The sequence below is a fragment of the Mastigoproctus giganteus genome, chromosome 7 (assembly GCF_048544385.1).
Source record: "Mastigoproctus giganteus isolate SK-2022 chromosome 7, ASM4854438v1, whole genome shotgun sequence".
In the NCBI taxonomy this organism is placed as follows: Eukaryota; Metazoa; Arthropoda; class Arachnida; order Uropygi; family Thelyphonidae; genus Mastigoproctus; species Mastigoproctus giganteus.
This window is the reverse complement of record NC_143581.1, coordinates 221924613-221934131: the sequence shown is the minus strand read 5'-3', so window position 1 is coordinate 221934131 and position 9519 is coordinate 221924613. Positions and strand designations below refer to the sequence as shown.

At 34.7% G+C, this 9519-nt stretch overlaps 1 protein-coding gene across 3 annotated transcripts in view; it reads left to right on the top strand.

Annotated features, from left to right (window-relative positions):
• The window catches only part of LOC150083714 (uncharacterized), a 448219-nt gene that overhangs the window by 360998 nt on the left and 77702 nt on the right, over nt 1–9519 (top strand). For all 3 annotated transcript variants that reach the window (XM_090378158.1, XM_090378157.1, XM_090378156.1), the window contains one exon: nt 8368–8483. In XM_090378158.1, coding sequence (XP_090234284.1) covers nt 8368–8483 — 116 coding nt within the window. The remainder of the gene's footprint in view (nt 1–8367; nt 8484–9519) is intronic.

Sequence of the window (9519 nt, the reverse complement as noted above, 5' to 3'; positions counted from 1 at the left end):
TTAAAATCCATCAGTGTTGATCAATATTTCAACTAATGTATGGTTTAAAAAATTCAGTTCTGTATTCAAGGTAATCATCATTATCAATCATTTTACCTTGGAAGTCAAAGTTGCTCATGAGGAAAAAATAATTTTTCTTAGAGTTTCTCACTAATTGAATGTCCTTGGTTAGCACCACTCATCACATGCAGAAGAATATAGGCCAAATTACTGGGAGAAGTATTATAATCTCTTTAGGCAGACTAAATGGGCTAGTAAATATGATTGTGTGATTATGGACAAGTTCAAACATACTTCTTATAGATTGTAATATATGGACCAGAAATGCACTATATGGTAACAGTTTGAACAAAGTGGATGATTGCTACTTATCCCAGCATGTCTGAGAGAGTACAAAGTGCTAATAATAAAGGGCAAATATCATAGATCTGGTTCTCACTAAGCAATCTAACTGTATCAGAAACTTGACAATGGAGGAACCAATAGCAGGCAGTGCTATTGATATCTTTACTGAAGAACTCAGTCACCGCAGTACCACAAAATAAATTGTATCTAAATACAATTTAGATTAGAATCAACAGTGAGACTTCAAGTTCAAGAGTCTTGATTAACTGGAGAGACTACTATATGCAGGCAAGTCTTTGAAGCCACGAACATGTTCATACTGGTGCTCAAGTTCCATAAACGCAAGATGTCAAAATGAATGACAGGTGAGGGTAACAGTTCAACTGGTCAAAAGAAATAAGACTGGGACAGTTATGAACAACTGCATGATTCCAATTTATGTGAGCATTATAAACCACTAATAGGGTAAGACAGTGAAAAGCTGACTATGAGAAAGCACTAGCAAACAGAGCTAAGAACAGGGATAGGGAGTTCTTCTCATGCATACATACAAAAAAGAAGAGAAATGAAATAGGTGCCTTAATTGGGTGTAGTGAAGGTCCATAGGAGGCCCTACAGAAATGGCAGATGAGTTGAACAGATACTTCTCAGCAGTATTTACATTCAGAAACAAGTTTCAATCTCTGGGGAATGTTAAGGAATCAGATTTCTGTAAAATAGGTGATATAAGTATATCAGAGAAGTGTTTATTAGAAAAGCTACTTGCGTAGTAAGGAAGATCATGGAGTTTATGGTTAAGGATGCTTTTCACGACCATGTCAATAAGAATGGTATCTTCAGTATGCATGGATTCATTAAGAGATCATGCTTTACTATGATTTAATTATTATTATTATACTAAAGTGTAGATGTATAGTGCCAATTGTTTCTGAATGTGGGTAACAGTTTTGACATATATCTAGACTTTAGGAAACCTTTTGATACCATGACACTTTTGATATCTCATGGAAGGCTGCTATATAGATTAGAAGAATTTAGAGTTACTGGTAAAATCCTACACTGGACTGCAGGCTGGATAAAAGACTGGAGACAGAGGGTTGTCGTAAATGGTCATTCTTCAGAGTGGACTAATGTAACAAGTGGGGACCTCAGGGATTGGTATTGGGTCTTCTTGTATATTTTCATAAATGATATTGTTAAAGTATTCAAGAGAAGTTGTCAGATTTTGTTGATGATTTGAAGGTGGGTAGGTTAGTTAACAATCCAATCAGGCCATGCTGCTTCAAAAACATATAGGGTCTAAAAAATGGCAACTAAATTTAATTCTTCTAATATAAGGTTATATATGCGGGGAACAGAAATCCTGGAGTCAACTATAAGAGAGAGAGAGGTTCAAGATGAAAAAGACTTTGAAGTTGCAATACAGTCTTATGTGAAATTTTCCATCAGTGTAAACAGGCGACTAGGAAGGTATATGGTATCCTGTCTGTGATATGTAGAACCTTTGAAATATGGAGAAGGATGGTCATTATATCTTTATACAGAACTGTGGCTAAACCACATTTGGAATGTTATGTATTCAGATCTGAACACCACACCTAAAAAAAAAAAGGACATTGAATTTCTGGAGAAGGGTTAAAGAAGGGAAATCAGATTAGTGATGAATTTAAATTGATGTGCATATGAAGAACAGCTTAGAAAGTGTGGACTCAAAGTTTGACAGCTAGACAACTAAGGAGAGATCTGATTGAAGTGTATAAGGCTCTCAAGTGGTTAAATAAAATGAATGAGGAACGATTGCTCATCCTCACAGGTGAGAAAAAAAAAAAAGCAGAAATATAAAATCTCAGGGAACAACAGAAGACTAGATCTCTTGAAATTCACCTATGGACAATGGGTTGGCAAACACTGGAATAAGTTGCCTCCCAGTGTTGAAGAGGCATTGATCTGGCTAAATTAAAAATGGAATTTGATAATTAACTTGTGGAAATAGTATGAATATTCCATTTTATTTTTGTTATTAATACCAATAGACAACCTTGGGGTAACAGGTAGCTCTCTCTTCCCCCCTCCCCCATAAATTGTAATTTTCCCTTATATAGCAATATAATACTTGTGAAAAGGAATATTTAAAAATGTTTGTAGTTATTTCACTAAAATAATAATTAATACCCAAGATGAAGTTTCACACTGAAGTTTTTACGTATTTTTGTTTATAAATATATTTTTTAAATAAATAAATTTGGAAAAAAAATTAACAAGAATTTTTTTAGGAATCAATAAACGAAACTGAAGTCAAATAAAATGTATTAAAATATGGGGTTAAGACTAAAAAAAAAAAGAAAATATATGAGGTCGTGGAAAAAACAAACCAGGGTCGCTGTTAAAAAAAGTTGCACAACATTAAGATAGACCATTAAAAACTAAAGCTACCACAATTATTCTTATAGATTTAATTTCTTTTTAAAACCTAATTGATCACTTGTTTGTTAACTGTGAATTAATGTGTTTTAATTATCCCCATAGCCAACTTTTCTATTATTATTCAAATTTTTTTCTAGTTAAATCTTGTCTTTAGTTAAATGCTTATTTAATAATAGTATCTATGAAAAGCCATAGATGCTTATTTTGATATATACACATAACCAACTATCCATTTAAATGCTGTTAAGTGGATATATGGAAAATATTGATCCACATAATATTAGTATTTAGAAAACAGGATGTTGAATCAATAATCAGATATGGTTTTGTTCAGATTTTTTAAATTATCTTTTAATCAATTTTTATTTAAATTTTTTAATTGTTTCAATATACAGCTTTTCTTATTATAAAAATTCAAAATTTTTCTAAAAAAACACTTTGGCTAGCTTTTTTGTGACATCACAGTATTCTAGATCCCCCACCCCATCACAAAATATTTTTCCAGGCCTCCTCTCGTATTTAGAAGTGTGATATCATTTCAAGATGGTCCCTTTTTAAAATTTGTAATGATTTAAGCAATCTTTTGTAAGACCAATGCCTTATATATTTGTCATGAGATTTAGATTAATACATAATTTTAAGAAAAAAAATTGTATATATATATATATACACACATAGGAATTATTTATCCTACTGCAAGAAAGAAAAGAGATAACCTCTAAATCGCTTACATAAATTTTTTTTTGTTTACTCGGTGAAGAACACCATAAAGTTAAATGATCAAGGTGTAATACAGTATAATATTTAAATGGTGTTTAAGTTAAACAATATGGATTCTAAGTTTAAATGACGTGTGCAGAGCGATATTTAGTAAGATGTCAATATTAACAACTGTGGGTAGTGCCATATCTCAGCTCCAACTGTTAAGACATCATTAGTAATATTCATTTACTTCTATAGAAATTTCATTAGGATAGGCAATGACCATAATGATTAATTAACAAACTTAATACCTACTCTATAAATTTATTGGGCAGTATTTTGTACAGATTATTAAGTCCTAAAAAAATAATCATTAGCTTTAGTAGAGGCATATGATACAAGAAAGCAAGCTTATGCAGCATCAGGCAAAACACACACACACTTCCTACCCGCTGGCTAAAGGAAAACTTCAGAACATCTATTCTACAACTATCTTTCCTCAATTTGAGTTTGTCCCCTCAGTTTGTAATCTGAGTAAGAGGAAGAATCTTATCAGCACTGAGCTCTCAAACCATTCATTTCAAGGCTTTATACACCTCAATCAGATTACCTTGCAGGTGCCTAGTCTCCAGACACTGAAATTTGCAGAGCTCAAGTCTTTCTTGGTAAGAGCACCCCTTTGTTTGCTTCACCAATCTTGTTGCCCTTCTCTGTACTCACTCCAGCAACTCTACATCCTTCCCAAATTTAGGCCTCCAGACCTGTACACGGTACTCAAGGTGTGGACTGACCATTGCCTTATACAAGGGAATAAACACCTCCTTGTCTCTGCAAAATTCCTATATATCATTGACAAGAAACCATGAGCTACTCTTGCAGCCTGTCTGCACTGCTCAAAAAACTTCATATCTGACTGCACAATCACCCTCAGGTCTTTTTCATTATCCACTACCAGACAGTTGATACATTTTTCTAGGGTTACTGCTACCCACATGAGGTATTTTGCATTTGCCAATGTTAAACTTCAGTTGCCTTCTCAGCCCATATGCCAAACTTTTCTAGATCCTGTTGCAGTAGCATACTGTCATTAACAACCCTGCCAACCTTTATAACATCTGCAAACTTGGACATTAAGCCTATTAGGTTTAGGCCTAAATGGATGTCAGATGAACTAATGAGACATGTGACAGAGAAGAAAAAGGCATGGGATACATACAATTAACACGTGACACAGAAGCCTATGATAGATACAAGTTGATCTGTAACAAAGTTACAAAGGAGGTTAGGCAGGCTAAGGCAGATTACGAGAAATATTTGGCAAGGGATGCAAAGAAAAACAGCAAAGAGTTCTTTACTTATGTAAACTCTAGAAGGAAGGGGATGAATCAGATTGGTCCACTTGATATTGATGGGTCAACTGTTGATGATCCTGCTCAGGTAGCTAACAAACTAAATGAATATTTTGCATCGACATTCACACATGAGGAGTTATTCAGGGAGGGGAATGCCAGAGGTGTATTCAACTCTGGCAGTAAGCTAGATAATCTTGTAATAACTGAGAGTAAAGTGGAGGAGAAATTGTTGAAGATAAACACAAGAAAGGCACCTGGGGTGGATGGGATCTATCCAGTTATATTAAAGGAGGCAGCAAAGGAAGTAAGCAAACCCTTAGCCATAATTATGAGAGCTTCCTTGGACTCAGGGGAGGTACCCACAGACTGGCGATGTGCAACTGTAACCCCAATTCACAAAGGAGGATCAAAGGCGAACACAAGTAATTATAGACCTGCGAGTTTAACTTCTGTTCCAGGAAAATTAATAGAGGCACTAGTTAAAGAAGAAATGCAGGATCATCTAGAAAAGACTTCAGTTATAGGTCGCACACAGCATGGTTTTGTTAAGGGGAAGTCTTGCCTGACCAATTTGATTGGATACTATGATGCAGTCGCAAAAGAACTGGATGCAGGGAATAATTTTGATATTATATACTTGGATCTTAGAAAGGCTTTTGATACTGTTGCACATGGAAGACTTCTGTACAAATTGGAGCAGTGTGGCATTGGAGGCAAATTGCTGCTATGGATAAAGGGTTTGTTGAGGGGGAGAAGACAGAGAGTGGTAATCAATGGACACTGCTCATAGTGGACTAATGTTATTAGTGGAGTTCCTCAGGGTTCAGTGTTGGGTCCATTATTGTTTTCTGTATTTATAAATGATATTGATGATGGTATATCAAGCTTAATGTCCAAGTTTGCAGACGATACGAAGGTTGGCAGGGTTGTCAAGGACACTACTGACACTATGCTGCTGCAACAGGATCTGGAAAGGTTGAGCAGATGGGCTGAGAGGTGGCAAATGAAGTTTAACATTGACAAATGTAAAGTACTACATATGGGAAACAGCAACCCCAGAGCAACATATCAACTCTGTGGTACTACACTGACAGTGGTAGAGAATGAAAGGGACTTGGGGGCGGTTGTGCAGGCAGATATGAAGTTCTCTGAGCAGTGCAGAAGGGCTGCAAGAGTAGCTCATGGTGTATTGTCAATGATATATATGAATTTTTCTAGCAGGGATAAGGAGGTGATTATTCCCTTGTATAAGGCAATGGTCAGGCCACACCTAGAGTACTGTATACAGGTCTGGAGGCCTCATTTCAAGAAGGATGTAGAGCTGCTGGAACGAGTACAGAGAAGGGCAAAAAGATTAGTGAATGGAACAAAGGGGTGCTCTTACGAAGAAGGACTTAAGGTTTGCAAATTACAGTGTCTGGAGACTAGGCACCAGCGAGGTGATCTGATAGAGGTGTATAAAGTTTTGAATGGTTTGAGCATGCTAAATGCTGATGGGATTCTTCCTCTTGCTCAGAATAATCACCTGAGAGGGCATAAATTCAAATTGAGGAAAGACAGATGTAGGATAGACGTGCGGAAGTTTGCCTTTAGCCAGCGGGTGGTTGGTTGGTGGAACAGACTTCCATCCCTTGTCGTGGAAGTTGATAGACTAAATAAGTTTAAGGCTCAGCTGGACAGGTATTTCGAACAAACAGAGGGGTGAAGTGGAAGTGGTTTTTTATTTTGGCTGATGCTGCATAAGCTTGCTTTCTTGCATCAAATGCCTCTACTAATGCTAATATACCTTCATTAATATCATTGATAAATATATAGAAAACATCAATGGGCCCAACACCGAACCCTGGGGAACTCCACTAATAACATTAGTCCACAAAGAGCAGTGTCCATTGATTACCTCTCTCCGTCTTCTCCCATTCAACCATTTTTTTATCCATTGCAGCAATTTGCCCTTAATGCCATACTGCTCCAATTTGTACAGTAGTCTTCCATGTTCAACAGTATCAAAAGCTTTCCTGAAATCCAAGTATATGATATCAGAATTATTTTTTGCATCCAGTTCCTTTGTGAACACATTATAGTATCCAATCAAATTGGTCAGACAAGACTTTTTTGTTTGTTTTTCAAGACTTTCATTGTTTTACATATTTCCCAGACTATACATCATTGTTACTGTATTTATGGCATATAAAATCATTTTGTGAAACATTGAATACTAGTTCACAGTATAGTTCTTAGTAGCACAGTGATATATATTTAGTTTATAAGGCAGTTCAATTGCTAAAATTATATTTCATCATTTATGTGTCATATTTAAAAATATTGTACAACTACAACTCTCCTACTAGAAGTAGGATTTAAACAGAACATGACCTTTATTTCTTAGGCAAGTAGAACTACCCTCTACACTAATCCAGCAGCACAGGTTCACATTTTGGCTTAATACCAGTGGATATATTCTGTGGAGATTAAAAGGATCAGAGCTATGTATTATCTAATAAATTATTCAAATGTGATTTCCAGCAATATTTTTAGACAGTTAATAAAAAGTTGCTTATTTTATTATTCATTCGAAAACTACCCGAATTTACATCAGTACAATTAAAAATTTGTCTCTGATCATGTGATTGCATTAAATTATGCTATTGATTAACTTGAGCATGCCAAGTATAGAATACACATAATATGAATTACCCCTGAATACTTAGACTATGTGCATAATTTTCAAAAATATAGCCTTGTGCTATGTCCTAAGATGCTGGATTTATGAGATTCTAATGTATTTCATTTTTTACATACAAAATTTTTATCACTAGGAAATTAATTTTCTGTATTTTATAAATATTTTATAAGAAATTTCTTGCTGGTCTCAGTTATTTTTAAATACGAAATTTAGTTTTCCCCTTTAGTTATAGAATCTCCATAATGTTGATAACCAAATTACTTTATATAATCAGTGTTGCAGGTCAGAAAGGGGAGGGGGGATATAAATTCATTAAGCAAACCCAGTTACACTAGTCACTGTTTAAGTAAAAGCAGCAAGGTAAGAGTTTTCACTAAATGCATGATATACTAATTTTGATCTGCTACGTATACTATAAATTTTTCTTTTTTTAGATTATAGAGAAAGCAGAATCATTATTAATTGAGAAAAGAATGTTGTATTAATGCTTAATGGTTAAATATACCAATCCCAGTATTAACTAGGATTTTCAATTTTCTGATATTTAGAAATAATACTAAGCAGTACTGCTGATAAAACAGTATGCAATAAATTTAAATTGGCACATCTAGGAACTAATTGTAGGCTAGACATAAGAAAATTTCCCTTTAGTCAAGGAGTAATCAGCAAGGCAGACTAGGTGGTTGAACTATCACTTAACCTTGCTGGTTACTCTTAAATGCTGATGCAGTGGATTCCAATGGCAAAAAAAAAAAAAAAGCATTTTAAAATACTAAAGTAGCAAAGCAACTACACATCAGTATACTGTGGCTAACATAAAATATATATAAATATATGACTCAAGTAAATATTACTTTGCAGACTCGCCCCACCAGTACCAAGAGGGTGAAGTAAATATCCATTACAGGAGCCCTATAAGGAACTTAGAAAAGGAATATATTGAGGAAGATGAACTACGTAGAAAGCAAGAGGATGCAGTAAGTAGTTTTATTAACAGACAGCTTATAATGAATCATTAGATTTGATAAAAACTTTAAGACCAAGTTACCATTAACTGTTCTAAGGTAAGTTCACTTATTTCCTGTTAATGATCTCAGACAGTAATATGGTGCTTACTTTGTTTTCCTAATCTGTGGATGAGTGAATTCATTACTTTATCTGTTTGGAAAGGTTCCAGTTCACATCTCATTAGTGACATGGCAAGCTCTTATCAGATAACTAACTGATATACACACTGTGTAAACATTCATGTCAGTTATCTTCAGTGTTATATTGAGAAAATATACAAACATTTGTGGAAGAGAGACTGATGTTTTTTTTTTTTTTCTTTTTGTCATCATCCAGAAAGAATGAATCGCATATGGCAGATAAATATTTAGAGGTTTTGAGATTGTTTTTCAACCAGATGGAAGAGGCATGCAACATGCTGTAGGAAATGGTCAAATAGGTATTAGTGCCTTTTGCAGGTAAATTAGCAAAGCCCAAATAGTGGGACAGGCATTCATCAGTAATAGAGATCTTTCATGAACATAAATGTCATCTGCATTTGCATGTTTTTGCATCAGAATTTTTATCCAGTGGTTTTCATAAACGAACAAAATTTGTAATTGGATACATACAATAATGGATGCATTTCTTTAATGTTTTCAGATGAAACTACTTACAAACAGCAGAAATGTGAATAAGTGTAACATATACACTATGGACTGCAGAAAATCCAAGATGGAAGAGGACTATAGCACTAGATGACTGATTTAAAAAAAAATGGGACATGGCTGCTAAACTGGCAGTGCAATGCCAGTTTACTGCATAGTGAACATGTGAATCACCAACACACAATTGCTGCGTAAGTTGTTTTAGAAAGGTACATGTCTATCACAGATGACTCAGTGCTTTGACTTGCATTGTTGTTGTGCATTATATAACTCATGTCTATTGGGAACAAATTGCCAATCAGTAAATATTATTTTATTCCGATTGTTTTCTTTAAATACTTTTAAACTGTAACGCTAT